This window comes from Ochotona curzoniae, unplaced genomic scaffold (genome assembly GCF_017591425.1).
Source record: "Ochotona curzoniae isolate NIBS_2020 unplaced genomic scaffold, NIBS_Ocur_1.0 contig_430, whole genome shotgun sequence".
Taxonomy (NCBI): domain Eukaryota; kingdom Metazoa; phylum Chordata; class Mammalia; order Lagomorpha; family Ochotonidae; genus Ochotona; species Ochotona curzoniae.
The window spans coordinates 21,148,592-21,171,334 of record NW_024466219.1 but is presented as its reverse complement, the minus strand read 5'-3'; the positions used below and the strand labels follow the sequence as shown (position 1 = coordinate 21,171,334).

Here is a 22,743-nt window from a genome sequence, read left to right as displayed (position 1 = left end):
CAAACGGACCTAAATGATATCCACAGAAAGTTTCATCCCACTCTTGCAAAATACATATTCTTTTCATCAGTGCACGGTACTTCTCTATGATAGGCCATATGCTAGGTCAAGAAACATGTCTCAACAAATTTTTAAAAATTGAAATCATAGAATGTATCTTTTTTGACTAAAAAAGAATGAAACTAGAACTTTCATTTTATTTTAGAAACTCTAGAAAATATAGTAGATCATAGAAAAAAAGAAAAATCAAAACATTCGTAGGAATAAAGTTAATAATACAACATATCAAAACACAAGAACACAGCAAAAGAAGTGTTAAAAGGGAAATTTATTGTTTGAGCAATTAGACCTCAAACAAAAAGAATATGTATTTCAAGGTCCTAGAAGAATAACAAACCAAACCTCAAATTTGTAATTTACTAATTATTTTCATAAATTTATTAACTGTTTTAATAAATGATTAAAATTGTAGAAGAAAATTGGGCCTGGCACGGTAGCCTAGTGGCTAAAGTCCTCACCGGTTCTAATCCAAGCAGCCCTGCTTCCCATTCAGCTCCCTGCTTGTGACCTGGGAAAGCAGTCAAGGATGGCCCAAGGCCTTGGTACCCTGTACCAGCAAGAAAGACCCAGAAGAAGCTCCTGGCTCCTGGCTTTGGACTAGCTCAACTCCAGCCATTGCAGTCACTTGGGGAGTGAACCGTCAGATGAAATATCTTAGTCTCTGTCTTTCCTCCTTTCTGTATATCTGCCTTTCCAATAAAAATAAATAAATCTTTTTTAAAAATTGGAGAAGAAATCAACAAAATTGAAACAAAAACACAAAATATCAGTGACATTAGTTGGTATTTTAGAGAAAGAAAGTTCATACATCAATGGTCCAACTAAGCAAAGGAAACAGAAGCAAATCAATAAAAATCTTAGATGAAGAAGATATTACAATGGATACAAAAACAGTCATCAGAAATTATTACAAACAGCAATATGCCAACAAACTGGATATTCCAAAAACAGAAAAAAAGTGGGTAGATGTCTGGACACGTACAATCTACCAAAACTGAATCAGAACACAGAAACCCTAGTTAGACCAATAAGCAAGATGGAGACAAAATCTATAATAAAGACTGTCCCAGTAATGAAAACCCAGGACTGCATGCTTCGCTGCTGAATTCTACCAAATCTTCAAAGAAGAACTATTCCAATTCCTCTCAAGCTATTCAAAATAATTGAGAGTACCCTCTCAAACTCCTTCCATGAGATCAAGATCATGTTAATCCAAACACCAGAAAAATATACAAATAAGAAAACCAATATCCTTGATGAACACAAATGAAAAAAAAATCTTCAACAAAATAATGTATAATCCAATCCAATATCAGGAAGGTCATTCACCTCAAACAAATCATATTTATCCCTGATATGCAAGGATGGTTGAATATATAATCAGATATACCACAATAAGAAATTAAATAAAAACATTTGATTCTCTCAACAGATGCAGAGAAAGCATTTCATAATATACAATTTCTTTTCATGAATAAAAATCTTAAGAAAATTGGGTAGAGAGTTTGGCATGGTGGCTCAACAGGCTAATCGTGGTCTGGTTAGCACCAGCATCCCAGATGAGCACTGGTTCTAATCTTAGCTGTTCCATTTCTAGTTCCCCTCCTTACTTGTGGTCTGGGAAAGCAGTGGAGGATGACCCAAGCCTTGAGATCCTGCACCCATGTGGGAGACCACAAGAGGCTCCTGGCTCCCAGCATCTGATCGGCTCAGCTCTGGCGGCCATTACAGCCATCTGGGGAGTGAACCAGCAGATCTCTCTTGTCTCACCTTCTCTCTGTAAATTTGCCTTCCTTAAAAAAAAAAAAAAAAAAAAAAGATAAATAAATACATCTTTAAAAAGTGGGTATAGAAAGAACATTCCTCCATATAACCAAGGCAATATATGACAAATCCAAAGCCAGTGCCATAATGAGTGAGGAAAAGTTGTATTTCCTCCTACATTCAGAACCAGACAAGGATTCCCACTTTGACCACTGCTATTCAATGCAGTTCTAGAAGTTTTAGCCAGAGCCATTAGGAAAGAAAATGAAATCCAAGGGATACTAATTGGTAAGGAGGAAGTCAATTTATCCCTCTCTGAAGACTGCATGTTCCTATAGGGAAACCAAAAGATCCCAATAAGGTTATTGGAACTTGTAAGAGTTTAGTGAAGTTACAGGATAAGAAATCAACTAAAATAATAAAACTCAATAGCTCTTGTAAACACAAACAATGCCATGGCTAAGAAAAAACTTCTAAGATAAGTACAATTTACAATAGCTACAAAAAAATTTAAATATATGAAAAACCTTTACAATGAAAATTAGAAAACATTAAATAATAGAAGACATAATAAAATGAAAAAATCCTCCATGTTTGTGAATTGAAAGAACAGAGCCTCCGAGAATGAGCTTGAAATAGCCAGTTCCATTACTCACAGCATTTAGATATATTGTAAGTTAAAGCAACTCATCCAAAGATGGTCAGTCTTTTACTTTGACCTTTGCTGTAAAGCAATCTATACTGAGTGCAATAAAGATGCTTAAAGTGGCCCTTGGGAAGCAGGAGTCTTTTGGTGCTATGGGTAGATTCCATTGTGCTTGAATTCCTGACTTACGGGAAACAGAGTTCATCAAGGTTGGGACCCTAATGTTACTGCTCATAATAGGAGTATTATCTATAAATTTTATACTCTTCATGATCTTCATGGCATGAAAGTAAACTGCATCTTGATTCTCACTGACCCTAAAACAAGATAGGATAAGAAAAGAAAAGCTTAAGGGCCTAGACAGTGTGTAAAAGCTATTGAAAGGGGAATTTTAAGGAGCAGGTGCTTAGCCTAGTGGTTAAGATACCTATTCCTAAAAACCAAGTATCTGGGTTTGAATCTCCATTCCAGCTCCTAAGTACAATCTCTTGCTAATCCTGGCTCTAGGAAGCAAGGAGATGACTCATGTCACTGGGTTCCTGCCTCCCGTGGGGAAGACCGGCACTGCATTTCTGGCTCCTGCCCTCAGCCTGGGCCTAGTCCCTGGCATCCTCCCCTCCTTACCCCGGGTTCTTGGACATTGAGGAGTAAGGCTATGGAGGAGCACACTCCCTCACTCCCTCACTCTGTTAAGACAACTTAAAATATATTAAGAGTTCAGTTAATTCAAGAAAGACCAGAAAACTGTTACCAGATGCTGGGGATATCGGGGTAGGGCATTGGGAGACATTCATCAGAAGGTAGGAAGCTTCAGTTACGCAGGAGAAATGGGTTCTGGAGATATTATACAGCATGATGATTACAGCTAATGATAACAACATATTATATGTTTCAAAATAGCTAAGAATAGATTTTAAACATTAGCCTGTTATGCACATTTATAATTTATACAGGAATTGAAACATAACACTGTATAAGATACACACATACAAATTACTATTTGTCAATTAAAAATAAAGCCTAAGAATTCAGTTACTGTAACACATTAAAAAGATTTAAATCTCAACTAATATTAACTTATACAGCAGTTAAATCATGTTGCTCAAATGATGGCACTCTATTTTTTACTCTTAAGAAGTTTAACTTCTCCATCTGTAAAATGGAAATGGTAGTTTTCACAGAACTAAGACAAGGGGCACGGCACCATAACAGAATCAGCAGCCTGTCTGGAAAGTTGTCCTGCACAGATCACTCCTAAATAATAATAAACGACACAGTTATCTGTAACATAGGTTACATCACGGCTAGGTGGGCTAAGTCGCTACCTACAAAGCAGCATTCCGTATCAAGTGCCTGTTTGAGTCCTAGCTACTCGGCTTCCAAACCAGTGTCTTGCTAATGTGTCTGGGAAAGCAGTGGAGCATAGTCCAAATGGGACTATGTCCAACCCTGTCAGCCATATGGGACACCTGGACAGAGTTCCTGGCTCCTGGCTTCGGCCTGACCTATTCTTGGTTCAGCCTTGGTTGTTGTAGCCATTTGAAAAGTGAATTCTCTCTCTGCCTCTTTCTTTCTGCCTTTAAAATAAATATTTTTTCCCAGAAGAAGAAAAAAGGTTACAATACCGAATTTTAAAATGTTGTTTCACAATTTAAAAATAAGAAATGCTAAGTGGAATTTTCTCATGAATTTTGAGCCAAACTTATTCCTCTATTTAAACAAACCAACTTTCTCTATGTGTGTGTGTGTTTATATATATGTATGTATATTATGTATATATAGAGACACACACATATATACATATATATACATATATAGTTTAAATATGTTTATATATATAACACACACATATATATGAGACACTAACAGCATTAGAACTTAACATACACACAGGTCATCAGATTTGTACTTCACCACAGTCATCCACCCTGTGTTTATTACCAAAATAAATCACATCCATCATGATTGTGAACAGTGTTGTTTATATTAAACAAAGGCTCCAATCAAACATACAGAGAAAAGGGAGAAATCAAAGCAATGGAATTGCGGTCAAAGACTGACCTCACAAATGTGTGTTGACATTACTGTCCTGTGAATACAAGGGACCCAGATCACATGGTCAGGCAGGGACGTTCACCTGGGCTGTGAAGTCCTACTGTATGTCAGAGGGCACTTCTGGAAGGAAGTTCTGTAATGGCCCATTCTAAGCACTTGCAGACTTCCTACTAGATCTACACAGGAAGTCATTCTTAGGTCTCACCTGCACAAGTTCCTGTTATGAGGCCAGAGGATGAGGAGTTGAAATCCAGTTCCAGGGAGTGATGTCATCTTGATTGAGTGGTGACCTGCTTCCCAACCTGGTGTTGTTGCAGCCCTTCAGCTGGGGTTCGGGTTACAAGGGGACCAAAAAGGAAAACAGGGAACCGAATAATAGAAAAAGGAAAAATGCTTGCACATTTCCTTTGTTTCACTAAAGCTGTTCTGTTTCCATTTCATCTGGTGCGAGAAGCTGCTCTGTGGCAGATGGAAGCCGTGCAGATGCTCTTGGAGAGGTGTAGGTTCTTTCTTGGACAGATTTTGAAAATACAAAGATGAAAACACACAGAGAATTTCAATTTTTTCTGTTGATTTCTAACTTTGAAAGAGTGACTTGCTTTAGATTAAGTTTAAAAAATAGGCATTGGCACTTTAAATATTTTACAAGTTCTTGTAATTTCTTTAGCAACAAAGAAATAGCAAATACAAATGTTTGGAGATGTATGACTACTCATTCCCCCTAAGAAAAATGTCAAGTAAATCAGGAGTTCAAAACCAGGAATCTCATCCCTGTAAATCAAAAAATGGTACTGCCATTCAGCTGCATTTAGTTGATATCATTTGGTTCTTGGGATACAAAGCTCACAAGCAAAATGCAGTCAAGCACAAGAGGCAATTGAGACCAACAATCTAAAAGCAAGATAAAAGAGAGAACTTTAAGAAGTAAGAACAATAATTAACACTAAAAATAAAAATCTTATACTATTTAATGAATGAGAGAGCCATATATTTTCCATGTTTATTTTACATCATGATTTCTTATTCCTATTAAGTTGATACAGTTTGGAGAAATAAATACTGCCTTCCCTTTTTTGTTGCATGTGTGTTAGCAGAAGTCTGAAGAACATAAATTAGTAAGATAGGAAAAGAAAAGATGAGGTGGAAGAGGAAGACAACAGTGTTTATATGAGCCTTTCTCTGAATAAGCAAGCATCAGTCAACACAGCAAAAAGCTGGGAACACACGGTGTTGTCTTCTCCCAGAAATCATCCAGACCACGTTAGCTACACAGCCTCATGGTACGCGTTTCTGTCCAGGTATTATGTGGACATCCTTTTGTCTCACTTTTTTAAGTCCCATAAATTATTTCATTAATGAAGCACTCTTAGTGTGTTGATTACCGTAATTAACTTGATCAGCTGCCATGTTAGCTGCCATGTAGAGGTCCTTCTTTCAAGTAAACCTTAACTCTGTACTCAGAGCTTCCGATCCGAGGAACTTCTAGAAGGATACTGGTCCTTATGCTGGATTTACAACTCAGCTGTGACACCAAATACAGATTACAGTGAAATTACACCTCCTCCGTTGCAGGTGTGTACAGAACAGCTTCTGGTGAAATTAGCTAATATGTTCTCCAGACGGAAACTGTAAATGAATCTCTCTTAGTCCTTCCATCCATTTCCTCCAAGGTCTTTATCCAGAGGTTTTGGTGCTCCATAGTGACTGTGCCTGTCACACGAAGATCAGCATGGGTGTAAATGACCTTGTTATGTGTTCATCTCATCAGTTCTGCCCAATCCACAGGGGTAAAAAATGGATGTGATTTGATGTCTTCAACACCAGCAACTCCAGCACCAAGACGCTCCAGAGGGTTGAACTGCAAGAGCTAAAAAGAATTCCGTGAGTGACAGGACTCCAAATGGCAAATCAAAGGAAAACAAAATATATGAAAAGGCATATGAAAGAACACAACTTCCAAATTCAACCCAGTGATACTTGGACTTAATTAATAACCTATACTTTCTTGCAAGGGAGCTATGCCTAACACTGCCGTAGGTTGGAAGGGGAGTGGGGGGAATATCTGAACTGAGTTTATGGCTTTTTGAAACATGACCTTGAGAAATTCACTTTGTTTCCCTCACAGTCCTACCAGATAACAAGACAGTAACAACTTGGACTTACTCCAAGGGTACACAATGAGATTAATTAGATTTTGCACAAAACTCCATAAAATCCAGTTACTTCATGATTAGAAAGTTTGGGAGAGCTGCTGCAACTACACAATTCAATGACTTAAAATCGGAGATGTGTAACGATTACCATGCTCCAGTTTTAGAACAGTCTGATTACCTTGAGAAGTCTCCCTATGCCACCTGCAATCAAGCTCCACTCCATCCCCAGCGGTAAGTACTCTCGGATCCATTTTCTGTGCCTGTAAATATCCCCTTTCTGGGCGTTACTTGTAAATAAAACCATAAACTAGGTAGAGTAGTTTGCCACTGCCTTCTATCATTTAGCATGCTTGTAAGACTCATCTACATTCCACAGGTATAAATAGTCTGTTCCTATTCACACCTGAATAGTATTCCACTTTTTGTACCACATTTTGTTAATCCATTTAGGAACTGATGGACATTTGAACTTTTCAGTTTGGGGTTATCATGAATAATGTAGCAATTTGCATTCATGCACAGGCCATTATGCATACACAGGTTTTCATTTCTCTTGAGTATTTCTAGAGAAGAAAAACTGCTGATTCACATGCTAGGTGTATGTGTAACATTTTTTAAAATTGCCTTTAAAATGCCTTACTCTTCTAAAGTGGCTGTACCATTTTACATTCCCAACAGCAAAGTATGAGGGTTCTGGTTTCTTTATATCATCAACAACCTTGGCACTCTCCTTTTTGATAAATGTCTTTCAGATGGGTATTGGTGGCAATTCCAAATGACTAATAATGTTGAGCTTCTTCTCAATCCTTAAGCTTCATTGGTGAAATATCCAATCTTTTGTCCACTACAGTTATGTAACCCGCATTACAAGTATTCCTTCTACATCTGAATACAACAACACCTTTGTCAGATACAAGATTTGCAGCCGTCGTCTCCTGGTCTATGGCTTGCCTTTTCATTTTCTAAATGATGCCCTTAGAAGTGTGATGTATTTCATTTCAATGAAACCCAATTTAATCTTTTCCTGAGATCATGCTTCTGCTGTCACTTTTAATAACTCTGAATCATCCAACATCATGCAATTTTCTGCTTTCTTCTATTATTTTTAGTTTTTGTATGTAAATAATACACACACATACATAAGTTATTAAATTTTGTATATAATGTAAAGCAAGGGCTTTAATCCATTTTGTTTTTAACATGAAAATTTGACTTCCCAGCACCATTTGTAACACTGTTGTTTTAATTACCACTGCTTAGTAGCTACCTAATGTAGGAAACAGTTAGTATAAGCCCTCTAAATTTGATTTCTTTTCAAAAACTTGAACATTCTAGGTTCTCTTCCTTTTCATGTACAATTTGTAATCAACTAAAGGCTTCACCATTTTTGCTGTCTTACAAAAAGCAACTTGTGATTTCCTTGATTTCTCTTGCTTTTTTAACTTCTGCTTCCTCTTATTTGTTCTGGGTTTAATTTGCTTCTTTTTAGAGTCTCATAAAGTATAAACTTAGATTTTAATTTCAGACCTTTTTTTCCCCTCTAATATAGGTATTTAAAGCCATACATTTTCCTCAAGAACTGTTATAATTCCACCCTAAAAATTTTGGTGTACTGTGTGTTACCTTTCATTGTTAAAAACATTTTCCACCTTTTCTTAGGATTTCTTCTTTAAAACATATATATCCTAGAAATGTATTAATTTTAAAATATTTTCACATTAGCAAATATCTTTCAATTGCTAATTCCTAATTCAATTTTGTTAGAGTACACTGTGTGGTTCTAATTTTCAAAGTGTCCTTTGTATTCACTCTTTTATCATCATGAAAACACCTGTCAGTTTCAATTAGGGCACTTGTCTTACTATTTACTTTATCATATTTAATATAGCCACTCCCACTCTTATAGTTAGTATTTCTATGGCTTATCTTGCTCCATATTTTTTGCCTTATACCAAAACATAAAATTGATACTTGTACACAGATGAGAGCTGGAAGTTAATGAAGAGCTGGGTCTTGGTTTTTGACTCAATTTAACAGTGTCTGCCTTTTGTTGGGCATGTTTAGACATTCATTTTGAATTTAATTATTCATATGATAGATTTAGATTCGCTACTTGGCAACTTGTGTCCATAGTCTTTTTTTGCTCTTCATTTAGTGCCTTCTTTAGTATCAAATTTAGTGGCTTCTTTAGTATCAAATGCTTTTTACTGTACCATTTCAGTTCTACTGAATTTTGCATTTAGGATATTTTTGCCAGTTTGCATTTAGGATATTTTTAGTGGTTATTTTAGATTACAACATGCATCTTACAACAATTTACTTCACAATGAGACTAACTTAACCCCTGAACAATTTTTTATTTATTTGAAAAGCAGAGTTACAGAGAAAGAACAAGAGAGAAAGGAAGGAAGGACAGAAGGAAGGAAGTGAGAGAGGAAGGGAGAGAGGGAGGGAAGCAGAGAGGGAAAGAAATAATTGGTCTTCCATCTGCTGGTTTACTCTTCAAATAGGCCCAACCAGGACTCACAGAAGATGCCAGCTCTGCAGGTGGTGAGCTTACGTGTTATGCCACAGTGCCAGCCCCAGACTAACGACTCTACGTTAACCAGTGGCAACTACATTCTACTGAGCCTCTATTCCCTTCCCCTTCCCTATCGCTGTCATATACTTATATATTAACCTATATATGTTATAAACCCAAAAGCATGGTTTTAAAATTATTGTCATGTGATTTTTAATAACTATTTTATGTACTGATAAATGAGGAAAAAATACATTAATCACTTCCAGTAGCTTCTTTCTGCCATTTCCATTGTTCATAACTTCCTCCTCAGGTTTGAGTTCCCACCTGATACCACTGCCTTTCCATCTAAAGGAATTCCTGTAGTATTTTTTATAAGAGAGCCAATGAATTTTCTCAGGCTTTAATTACCTGCGAATGTCGTTATTTTACTTTCATAAAAAAAATTTTTTTTAGCTTGTTTTATTATTTGAAAGGTAGGGAGAGTGTGTGTGACAGAGAGAGAAATGAACAGAATGCGAGCCTTTGCACACACTGGTTGACTCAGCAAGTGTCTGCTGTGACTGGGGCTAGGCCAGCAACAGGAACTCAGTCTGGGTCTTGCACATGGTGGCAGGTCCAAAGCTGCTTGAAGCATTGCCTGTTGCCTCCAAGTTGCACATTATCAGTAAGCTGGAATCCGGGCAGAGCTGGACTTGAGTCCACACACTCTGACATGATGCAGTATGCCAAAGGAGCATGTAAACTGATAGGCCAATGCTCCTTCACCTTGATTTCTGAAGTATAATTGTGCTGCATTTTTATTCAAAGGTGAATTCCTTTCACCAAGTGTGGTTCTCTTGGCATCTTTCCAGGTATCCTTTTGAGATTCAAAGATGCATATGTTAGTGCTTTCTTGGTCAAATTTGGAAGTTTCCAGCCACTTATTTTGAATAATGCCTCTCTCCCTTGCTCCTCTCCTGAAATTGTCACTACATGTATATTGATACTGGTGATAGTACTTTGCAGGTCTATGTGGCTTTGTTCATTTCCCCTTAATCTTTTGTCTTTTTTTTTTATACTGTATCATTTGTATGGATTTATCTTCAAATTCATTGATTCTTTTTTCTTCTATCTCAAATCTGTTATGGAGATGCTCCAGCGGATTGTTTTTCACTTGTGAATTTTTCATTTGAATCAGTAGTTATCAACCTAACCTTTCTACATAGTTCTTTTTCTATCTGACAATTTTTATTTATTAAGTAATTGTTGTCATACTTCCTTTAAGACTTTAAGCACATTTTATTTTCATTCTTTGAAATTACTTATAATGGCTGCTTTGAAGTCATTAAATCCAAAATCTGAGAACACTGATAGACTAATTCCATGGATTTCTTTTCATCCTGCATATAATACTCTTTTGTTCCTTGTATTAGCTTTTACTGAAAAAATAATGAGGCATGTTAGGTAATACATTTTAGCAACTCAGGAGCTCAACTTTTTCCCTGAAGATTAGCACTGCCATTGATTTGTCTGTTCTTTTCTTTGATACTCGTTTCAGCTGTAACTCTGCCAAGCTTGCTTCTCCCCAGTCTGTAGTTGCTGACACCTATCCTTGTTTTATTTCCTTGGTGTTTGTTCATTTGCTTTTGGAAAGCTTGGTTTCCTCAACTTTCAAGTTGTACTCAAATACGTCACTCGTTGAAGCTTTTATCCTCAAGAACAAATTTTAGACCATGAAACCATGCTTCCTTGGCTGCTACCCTTCACTAGGCCTTTTCTCTGTCCCAGCACACTGATGCACCTTTGGGCGTGGTCTACATGGCCTCCGCCCCTTGGGTGTGGTCTACATGGCCTCCTCAACCTGGCATAACTTTCCACCTGATCAAGCAGGAAGGAGAAATGAGACCCAGCTAAGAATGCCACAGGATCCCACTATTCTTTCTGCTGTTCTTTAGGCATAAGCACTTCTCATACTTTTTGGATCCACTTATAGAGCACTAAAATGACTGGTTTTAATGATTATCTCCAATTTTATAATTTTTATGGGCGAGACACTCAAATTCCAGACTATTCCTAAAGCAAGCATTTTTTCCACAACATTACAACCAAGTGCAATTGAAATATTTAAACTATTTTTCACAATACTAATAGTCCTATATGTACAAAAAAATTACACTACCCACGTTTAACCAAAATTTCCTTTCCTTTTCTTTTCTTTTCTTTTACTCTACCTCTAGTTTTTATATTATTCACATACATAAATTCAATTACTTATATGATAAATATCAAAAGACTGCCTCTAGTGTGCCATTTGCAACTGTTTTAAATCTCTTCACCCGTATCACCAGTAGTAGACTGATTCTTATGTGAACAGCCCTGTAACTCATATCAATGAAAAATTATCATCATGAATTTTCAACATGATTCTATGGTAATAATAACAATATACTTTGACATAAGACATACTACATGCCAGGCATTATCCCCATTGATTAATGTAGATTAATTCACGTAATCCACTACTCTACAAAGAGTCACTCTTATCATCTGCATTTTATAGATGAGAAGGTGTTCATGAAAATTAACTTTTTACTCCTTTACTACTAGTTTACTGCCAATAAGACTATAAGACTATAATTGTAGTAAAAGGTACTGACATGGTTTGGATTTAGGTATTCCAACTCTAAAATCCAAGTTTTAATTGTAACATTATACTACTTCATGAATGTGTGATCTAAAAATTCCAATAATCTATTAGTTCACTTCAACATTATCCAATCCATAAAGGGAATGAAGGGTATATCTCAAAACACATTTTCTTTGGAATTATTTTATCTCGCACCCAAAATGTTTCTACCAATGTTTACTGAAGTTAATTGTTCAAAGTATTTTCACAACAGAAGCTGTTAAAATGTGTTAAAAGATTTTCTTATAAAACATACAGAAATCACTTAAATCAAATCTATTTTCACAATAAAGATCATCATATCTACTAATTAAAATGTAGCAGTATCAGATATTTTAATATATCAAGCATATCATATATATTTTAATATAATATCAAGAATTAACTATAACTAGAGCATTATATTTTTTACTATTTCAGGAAACACATATATAACAGCAATTCTTTTAGCTTTGTTACAAGTAGCCCTTACGCCCCACTCTTTTTGAAATATGACTTCAAATTCCAAAGGTTCATATTCCAACTTTTGACTAAAGTTAATTTACTTTGTGTTTTGGAATACACAAAGGTATAATTGTTTCATGCATGACCATCTAGCTATTTTGCCGTTTTACACACTGTAGCAGGCATCAAGAGAGTCACACATAGATTCTATCACTTAAGAGAGAATGTGTCAGCTAGTAGTAGTTTCAAGATAGAGAATCCAAGCCCTCTCCTGAAGAACCGGTGAGAGAACTGAGCCACAGAAGTGTGTTGTGAGGCCTTTTCTTCACACAGTATCTTCTAACTGACACAGCAGCCGTGACATAATTAATTAACCACTGCAGAGCACACACACATGCTCTAAGGATGTTTTTGCACATCAAATGGAACTCTATTTACTTTAGCACCACTCACTTGACTGGGACAGACAAATGAACCATGAGAGCAGGGGATGATGAAATCTAAGAACAAAGCAAGGAGCTGAAAGACCAAAGGGGAGAAAATTCCATCAGAGCAGAATAATTATTTCCAAATAAATCATTGTGTGATTTTTTTCAAAATGACCTCTGACCCGTGAGGTAGTGGAAGAGGAAAGTCAAAATGACAAATTGCTAATCATGCCAAGAGACCCCTCTTCCCTTTCCTGATGATGTTTCCTCAACATGAGTGGTAGTTTCCTTAGGCCAGCCAATGACAGGGGGCTAATTTGCTTTATGTTATGGATATCTGCATTCAGGGACTTAATGTACCGTAATCCTAGCTGCCTCGTCAGTTCTAATAAAGACAGGAACAGAATGCAACATATTATTGTGAGGAATTCTACTTTCAATTAATAGCTACTTCTTTCAAGAAGAGAAACAAAACACAGTAGTAGTTCCTATCTTTCTTCTAAATTATATCCTTGTTCAAACAAAATACTTTGAATTTACCTTGTGCCCCAAAAAGTAAGATTAGATCAAATGAGTAATTATTCACTCTTCCCTATTAAGATGAAATGTTTTATGTGTTTCTTCATTACCTCTTAATACTTAATCCAAAGTGACCTGGGCATTTTTATCTTAGCAGTCCAACTTTGCTATATTTTACAGATTCTGGGTAAACTAATCCTCTGAAGTAGATCTCTGATCTTTCCCTTCTGCAGAGAAATCTTCCAATCTCACATTTCTGATGAACACATCACTATTATTATAGGACCCTGGTGCTTGTAAGAACCAAACTTATCTTTTTGTAACCACCTGCTACTATTATTTATACTAACATTCAGCTTTCTACCTCAGATTAACCACACTTTTGATTTCATAATCTGAGTCTGACTGCTTTCAAGTCTTTGCACAATTTATTCATTCCACCCAGCCACATCTCCACATCCACCCTTGACAAGCTGAAGTCCCAAGGTCTAGCAAAAAGAACATTTAACTCTTTGACAGACTTCATCAAATTCCACTTTTTGTAGCATATAGCACTGTGCCTTCTGTTAAATATCTGTTGAATGAAAGCAAAATCACCTTTCAAAAAATGCTAATTAAGAATATCCTTCCCTCCCCTTTTTTCTTTGCTGGTATTGCGCTTTCCCGGATTTAAAGGGAAAAAAACTATATTGTATCAAACAATTATAGTTCTTGTTCTTTTTCAAATGACATCTTCCTTTATGTTTTTCTTCATGTATGAGGAACCCCAAGCCTGATTATTCTTGTTGATTTGCCTATCATTACACAAAACCATTATTACAAACCATTATTACAAAACCACAATCTCATTATTTAGAACGTTGAAGAGTATTTCAAATATTGGCTATTCACTTTAGAAGCCTACTTGAGTTCAAGCTTGATACTGGGATGCTGAGTTTTTATTATCAAGACTCCTTCTTCAAAGCCACCAGAAATAAGCAAATTGACATCAATGCTCAAGTCTAACAAATGGAGAAAACTGAAATGAAAATGATCTAACTTGGGAATATTTCACAACTGTTCTAATCAACCTGAGTAGGCCATTAGTTTTTATAAGTTGAAATGACTGAAAACAGCAGCAAATATAACAGCAAAAACAGAGCAGCTCCGCCCAACGTATCAACAATACTCAAATCTCACATAAATAGAGAACTGACAAAAGCCTTCATTAAAAAATATAATAAGACCAAATATTTTCTCTGTTCCTACCAATACTCCAGTATTAGCAGAAGCCTAAAGATATCCAGTATTAGCTCTGAATGTGCAATTACAAATGAGTCTCTCTTGCCCAAAACTAATTTCTTTAAAGTTTTAGAAGTAGCACACTTTGCTAAACTAAATAGTTGATATACTTGGGCAATGGGGCGATTAAATTACCTGTTGAATGAGTGAGCGAGCCTCTTCAGAAACACATTCTGGCATGTTCAAGGTAGTATGCGTGTTTATTCCTGCTGGATGGCACTCTACCAGAGTCTGAAACAATCAAGCAGATACACTTCTTATCCCAAACAGCATCATATTCTATTGCCACAGGATTTACAGACAGTAGTACAGAAAATTCAAATTTAACCTCAATCTGAAGCATAATAATTAACACAGTGTCACCCATGCAATTTAGGCTGAGAACTAACAGTCCACAGAACTCCTAACAGCAACAAAGGCCGACAATCCTCACGGTCACATCATAAGCCTAGCATGTTACCATGTCCACCCTCTTCATTTTAAGATGAACGATTTATAATAGAAAAGTTTATATTATACTCTAAACAGAGAATTAATACCTTTTAAATACCTAATACTGTTTCAAAATCAAATTAAATCTCCAAAGTTTTTAGACTGTATTGACACTTTTTACCCTGGTGTAGCACCTTAAGTGCATACAAAGGTGATTTACAAAAGTCAACTTCACAACAGTGTTAAGTCACTATTCTACATATTTAAGGGACAGTACTATTTGCTACAATACAATTGCTCATTTCCTTTATATTAAAGTCTGTTAATCTCAAGCATCATATTGAAAGCATCATACTTAGAGCAGGCACTGGGCTCATAGATAAGACACCATCGGGGATATTCACATCCCATACACAAGTGACTGATTTGAAACAGCTCCTCCCCTCTCGATTCCTCTACCTGCTAATGTGTATCACTGCAGGACACAGTAGGATGGTTCAAGCACTCCAGGCTCTTGGCTTCAGTCTATCTCAGCCCTATCTGCTGTGGACATCTGGGGAGTAGACTAGCTGATAAAGATATTTCCCCGTCTCTCTGTCTTCCAAATGTAGTAGAAATAATTTTTTAAAAGCTTTTCTGTAAAAGTTACTTACCAGAGAGTATATAAATTCTTTCCCTCAGTATAGGTAGGGAAAATTACAGTATTGAGGAAAAAATATTACCATTGATGCCTATATTAATTTTCTAAAATGAGAATTCATTCCTGGCCCCATAAAGGTATTTAAAACATACAGAGACTTCTAATACATCCTTACATAAACCTTAAAGCTCTAACCCTTTATATTAAATTAGAGTTACAGATAACAAAGAATATTCAGCCTTCTACCTCACTAACACTAGGATGTAACTTTACTAACAATTTGTTCAAAAAATACAATTTCACTTTAAAAAAAAATTTAGATTCTTGGTAGACTTCCAATTCTCTACTTGTTTTTGGTATCAAACATTTTCTTACTTAGTCTGTGACCTAAAAAGTAAAGGAAAAGGCTAATGTTCTCGATTTGAAATCAAGGCAGCATCTGGATAAATTTATTAAATGTCCAGGTCACTGCTTACCTTGCCAGTGAGAAGTTCAAAGAGGACAGCACCCAAACTCCACCAATCACAGGCTTCCGTTTCTTCCGTGATTGCTCCAACCTCTGAACATACCATAAAAGGTTGATATTAAAATTCCAAAGGTCAATTAAACTTTCAAAATTAACATGTATTAGCAAGGTGACCTCTTTAATGCTGAGCGAGCAGATACTAAATACTACTGGGCTTTCAAAATTCCTGAAAGTTACTTATCCCTTTGGTCACCTACTGTGGTTGCATTTTTTTTTTTTCTTGACGTGGTCATATATTAAACTGAGGCATTTGTTCTTTAGTTGATAGAGGGACACCTTCAAGACACTATGCTTAAAAGTTATATGAACCTACACAATCGGCATTTGCCTGGTTTTTCAAATTTGAGAAGGAATATATCTTTTGTGTCTTAGAAGGAACTTCAAAAATCATCAGTAGCAACATTAATTATTCTTCTACTTAGAGGTTAGAAGCCAGAGAGGTGACACGCCCTTCCTAATGTCATACAGCACAGTCATCTTCCTTCCTCCATATAACCAATGGTTTTCAACCACGAAAGAGCAATCCACCAACTGTGCTCCTTAGAAAAAAGATCTAGTGTTTGAAGCCACCACTGAAACTATTAACTAAAATAAGAGCTTTTACAAATTTACAGATTGTAATTCTTTCTGTAATGTCCAACTCTTACCAGCACAAGTTCTCTACACAAAGTGTGAGTTTGTAGGTGCCATCTTTCAGTCTCCTGTACACATCAGCAAGCACTCCTGATTTTACCATTCTTTAAGCTTTTATACCTTAATGTCATTATTTGATGGGTTCTTGTCCTTTCATGATGACATTCAATTCATCAGCAACCCTTATCAATATCTACCCTTTCATTTCCACTTGGTTGTAGAAAAATCCCTATTATTTGATAATAAGTAGCCCACAGCTCACAATAACATCAGTTTATAAGCAGTTAGAATGGAAGCAGAAGGTAATAAATGGAAGAGGCTGTAGCTACATAGTTTTTAAACAATGCTTAGTACACCAGCTGTTTAACAGAAAGTTCCTAAAACAGTACGAGCTTCAAGTGAAGCAGCAAACGTCATGTGAGCCAAAACAGCAACAACAACAAAACAGCAATTCATTTATAAAGTACTGAATTTACTCCACTGCAGGAAACTCAACTCACATGCACACTTTTCCTGTGTTTCAGGAGGCACAAGACTATGAATTTCATAGCTAGCACTTTGTTAGTCCACTTCTCTCAAGCACAAATCACAGTCTCAATTCTATACTAGTTAACTTCAGTGAGGTGATAAATTAACTAGTTCAAACTACTGTACAAATAGTTGGACTGCTCCTATAGAACCACTGGCCCTTGTAAAATAGCTGCTGGTTTGAGAAATTCAGAATCACCTGTCTAATGACACAAGTTTAATCAAATACGTTGCACATCTCTATGATGGGTTACAACTATACAACCATTTTAAATGATGCCTTCCTATAAGATTTAAGTACATAAGTAAATGGCAAATACATAAATATGTACTACATTACTTTTAAAAAGCTGGAAAACAAACAGATTCTTAAAAGTATGTTTAGAAAAAAAAGATTTAAAAATTCAAATGTTTTAGTAATTTGCCTCTGGAGTGGTAATTTTTAAAAAGTTTTAATTTATTTATTTGAAAGATACAGGACATAGAGAAGATATCTCCTATCTGCTGATTCATTTCCCAAATATCCACAGTCAAGCCTGGGCAAGGTCAAAGCCAGAGGCTCAGAACTCAACCCAGGTCTCTGATGTAGGTGGGTGTTGAGAATTGGGATATTTGTGCCAGCACCTGCCATCCCCTGGCATGTGCATTACCAGGAAGCTGGAATTGGCAGCAGAGCTGAGGCGCATCCCAAGATAATATGGTGTGAGTATCCCAAGTGATGTCTTAACCTCTGCACCAAGCATCTACCCTTACAACATTTACACTTAGGAAGTCACAGGAACTGTCCAACCTCGACGGTGTAAGTCTTAGAAGTAGAGCTGAAAACATTCAGGCCCATTACTCTGGAACAGAAAGCAGCAGCCATATACATGATAATCCTCCCTGAGTGTCTGTTCACTTCCAGACTTTGCTTCAGAGAGAACGTGGGCTAGGAATCAGGGGTCCTGGGATGGTTCTTCAGGAATTCACGTATCCGGTCTGTAAAAGTAAAGAGCTGAGGGTCTCTTGGTTAAATTTAGCTCTATGTCCATGATTCTGATACTTGGATTTCCCTAAAATAGCGATCCTCATAAAGAACAGCTGCTGGGTGCTCCAACTCAATCAATGCAAGCCGCTCCCAGATTCAGCAACAATGCCCACCTGCCCCCCCAGAAAGCTGCTATTACTTCCAGAAGTGTGTGCTACGGGAAAGGATATGTGTTTTGAAACTTTAGAAGAGTGAAACAGAAAATTTATTACAGTTATATCATCAAATATAACCTTTTGCTCCTTTCCTCCCAGTATAAAGCAGACAATGTATTACATCATTTCCCTGTTCCAAATTCTTAAATGGCTTCTCACTGACCAATAAGCAGCATTTAAACAGCTTGCTCAATCAGGCATGCATATATGTAACCAGGCCTTCATAAGAAAGTCTGGACCTATCAGATTTATTCAAACAGAGCACATGAAGCAGCTAAAGAGGGAACATACAATAGGCACTATTCCTCAACTGAATTCTTATACTTTGACCACACTGCTATAAAAAAAAAAAAATCCCCACTATCACATTATTAGGTTTTACTTTTAAATATCACTTGGCTCAAGAATTTCGTTTATTCTGGTTGCTGTTGCCATACAGCAAGCAATATATGCTTATATTTCTTAGTTTGGTGAAGGCTTGTAACTAGTTCACAATTCCCTACGTGAAGCCATCTCTTGGCCATCTGTTTTGACTCTGCCACCAGCAGGCCTCACTTTGCATGCATGAATGACGTTCTGCTCACAGTAGGTGCACACATTGTGAAGATGATATTCCCCACAAGAAAAATGGCAGCTAACCTTTGCTGACTGCTTACTGCAGGGAAGGAGCCAAATAGGACACCTTACATGAATTATTTACAATTACCCATGCAACCTTATAAAGGATGTATTATGGCAGGGTAACTCTGAGAGAAACAGAATATTCTATTTCTGTGTTCGGGAAGAAGAGAAACATGTAGACCAGTCACCCCATAAAGAGATGTGCAAATGAACAGATGGTCCTGTGGTATGAGGAGCACTAGACTAGAACCACGGCCCAAGTCTCTGCTCACAAGGTTTCTTGTTGGAAATGAGTTTGGGCATCCTGAGATGGATTTATGTAATGAGTGGTTAACATCGTTTAGAGAGGCACCTTTCAAATTCATTGCCATCACCAGTGAAACCTAAACCATAAAAAACTACATGCAAGGCCTGTTCTCTCACATGACTCCTGGGAACCTGCTCCAGTCCCACGCCCCACAGTGTGTGGGTGGGGATGCAGGAGCACATTCTGAAGCCACCAGATAAATGCATATACTACATCTTGTGGAAGCTCAATGGGTTTGTATGACAGACAGTGGGATACTGTTTTACTGTTAGCAGAAACAGGCATCTATTACAGGGCATAATGTGAAATGTGCATGCATTTGCCAAAGACTCTGAAGCAAACTCTGTTTCACTAGTGCCCTAGGGCTGTCCATTTGCTATCACCCCCCTCCCAGTCAGAAGTACCTGGGAAGAGATACTAGGGAGGCACACATGAGACAGATAAGGCTGTCCGTTCCTTGACTGGTTTCTGTGAACCTGTTCCAGGAAAGAGTTTAAGAACCAGGGAAAGAAGTTCTGGGCTCCTTCAAAATCCCTGGTACCAGGTCCTTCACAAGCAGATAATGACCATTGCAAATGTAGGCTGTTTACCACAGTGCCTGATGCGCCCAACGCATAGGTCACAGAGATGGCAACAAGTAACCAAGGAAAGCCCTAAAGCCAATTCAGTTTCCCACCTGCAGTTGGGCTGGAGAGCTGGTCCAGAGTGCCTATGCAGCGTGTGAAGTCACTGCTGGTGATAACTCACACTGCAGGCCACAGCCACTTCTTTCACCCTCACTTTTCTCATCCATCTTCCTTTGACTCTTACCTCTTTCTTCTTCCCTAACAGCCTTCCTCTTTGCCTTTCCTTGAGTTTGATAATAAACATAAAATGGTAAATTTTCCCATGAAAATACAGAGGGGGGGAACAATGAAGAAATAGTGAACCACCCTCGAAATTCTTCAAAATGACTTTCTAGTAGCAGGGATTCACTAATTATGTGAAATTGACATCATGACCAACTGTCCTTGATTTTCACAGATGACACTAAGCTACAACAAAGAATTCTCCAGGTAACATACAAAGAACTTCCTACCAGCTGGGAGGTTTAAATATTAGAACAAATGAAAGTAAGAACTTAGAAGATTTCTTTTCAGTTTTGAGGCATAGAATTTCTTTTTCTTTTAATTACAAAAATGAAGAGCATGAGTTGTCCTTTTAATATCCTTAAGGACAAAAACGTTTTAGATTAAAGGTCTAATATACACACTGAAAGTTTATGGCTCAAAAGATGCCTGAGGTTGTATGGCTAGCTGTTGCTTTTTACTTGTCAAAACTTACACAAAAAGCTTAAACACAAGAGTGTGGATTCATATACAAATCTACATGATACTTAGCACAGGCACAGGATACGTGTGTCTATGGTTAAAAGTAGATGATATAAAGAAATAAATCTGTAAAGCTATTATAAAAGTCTAACAAAACAGAGAAATCCCTTTAAATTTTTACTCAAATTTGAAAGATCTTTAAAAAGTAGCAGGGGCTGCTTGTGGCCTGGGAAAGCAGTCGAGGACGGCCCAAAGCCTTGGGACACTGCACCCCTGTGGGAGACCTGGAGGAAATTCCTGGATCCTGGCTTCGGATCAGCATAGCACTGGCCGTTGCGCTCACTTGGGGAGTGAGTCACTGGATGGAGGATCTTCCTCTCTGTCTCTTCTCCTCTCTGTATATCTGACTTTCCAATAAAAATAAATAAATCTTAAAAAAAAGTAGCAGGGGAAAAATTATAAAGGATAAATTCTATCACTGTCTTATGAAGCTCTGATGCAAAGCCCTTGCCCCAGCATCCCAGGTAAAGCAGCTGCCTTCACCTTCACAGATGCGTGTTTTACAGGATTTGAAGCAGGGGGACAAGTAAACCTATTCCCTCAGCAAATACTTTCACAAGTCATTTCCATAAAAACTCGTGAAACGCTGTTGATACAAAGGAATTCTGGGTTGTTGTTTGTGCATTAAAGAGCTGCATTGCCAGAGCTCTAGCTATGTTGTTGTTAGGGCCTGGCTCTGGATCACCAAGTTCCTTGAAAATGAAGACAGTCAGACCTATGACAATCTTTCTATCTCTTACACACCCTGAAAGTATTTTCAAAATCCTCATGAGCCTGTTATAGAACTTCTTCCTCTTAGTCTATGGCCATACCACCCTGAATGTGCCTGATCTCGTCTGATCGCAGAAGCTAAGCAGGGTCGGGTCTGGTTAGTACTTGGACGGGAGAACTTCCTCCTCCATTTGCACAAGATGCCCAAGTAACGGGCTTCTGCTGAGTTAGCCTCGCCTTTCCTCTTTCTGTATGTAGCCATACAGACAAGTACCGGGCAGCAAGTAAAACACACACATAAATGTCACTAAATGTAATCAGTGTCATCTCTTAATGTACTGGAGATACAGAATCAGCTTGATTAGACTTCAACACACCCGGAAATGTCTGAGGACATCAAATGCATGAATACATTGGTAAAATTCTAAAACTTTCATGCCAGTATTCTCAATTTGGATATTACCTATACAATATAGAGTCTTACTGATTCATATTAGGGTTTCAAACTACATTTCACCAGTGAATAAGCAAGTTTACATCAAACAATTAAGATACCACAATAAAAAAAATGTGCTCTGCTTGCCTGTTTCACTCATGTTTAACACTCACGTTTAGCGAGCCTAACCCTAACCCTTGCTAGCCCTTTTGCCAAAGGTCTGCTTGTGATCCCTTTACGATCATCAGTTGGAGATTTCAAATTCCCCCCCCCTTGTAGTCAAAAATAATAATATTTAACCTGACTGAATTCAAGACTAACTATAAGAAACCCAGTTCCTGAAAAGTAAAGAGGGGAAAAGACAGAAAGCTGAGACTCGGGGAACTCTCTGAACCTCCTGCGTGGCAAGTGAAGGGAAAGAAGCATGACCCCTCAGCCTGGAGGGGGTCCCAGAGATGCTGGGCACCCCAGGCACCCAGCAGAGTGGGACGACACTGACCCACCTATGGGTGCAGAGCCTGCAGTTCTGCTCGGCAGAACTACCCATCTTTAAATGCATGGACTTGTCAAAGACACACCTCAAAAACAAGCACTGAACATACAGCTGAAGCTACGCTGGAAACTGCATACAACACTGAGCAAAGCAGAACACCCAAGTTGAATTGAAGCTGCAAATGAAAACCCATCTTTCCAGAACGCTGTCTAAACGCCAAGCATCTTCCATTTTAAGCAACTGTAGTGCCTCAACAACTCAAATTCAGATTTCTCCTGTAAAGACATTACTGCTAACATGCTAAATCACAGGGTGATCTCAAAAT

The 22,743-nt window shown here is 37.5% G+C and overlaps 1 protein-coding gene across 9 annotated transcripts in view; it reads right to left on the bottom strand.

Moving 5' to 3' along the window:
* Positions 1–5,163: 5,163 nt before the first annotated feature.
* RPS6KC1 (ribosomal protein S6 kinase C1) overlaps positions 5,164–22,743 on the bottom strand; it is a 133,567-nt gene continuing 115,987 nt past the window's right edge. For all 9 annotated transcript variants that reach the window (XM_040985656.1, XM_040985660.1, XM_040985662.1 and 6 more), the window contains 3 exons: positions 16,088–16,170; positions 14,675–14,770; positions 5,164–6,392 (listed from right to left, as the gene is read on the bottom strand). In XM_040985656.1, the coding sequence (XP_040841590.1) occupies positions 6,282–6,392; positions 14,675–14,770; positions 16,088–16,170 (290 nt within the window). In that variant the 3' untranslated portion in view covers positions 5,164–6,281. The remainder of the gene's footprint in view (positions 6,393–14,674; positions 14,771–16,087; positions 16,171–22,743) is intronic.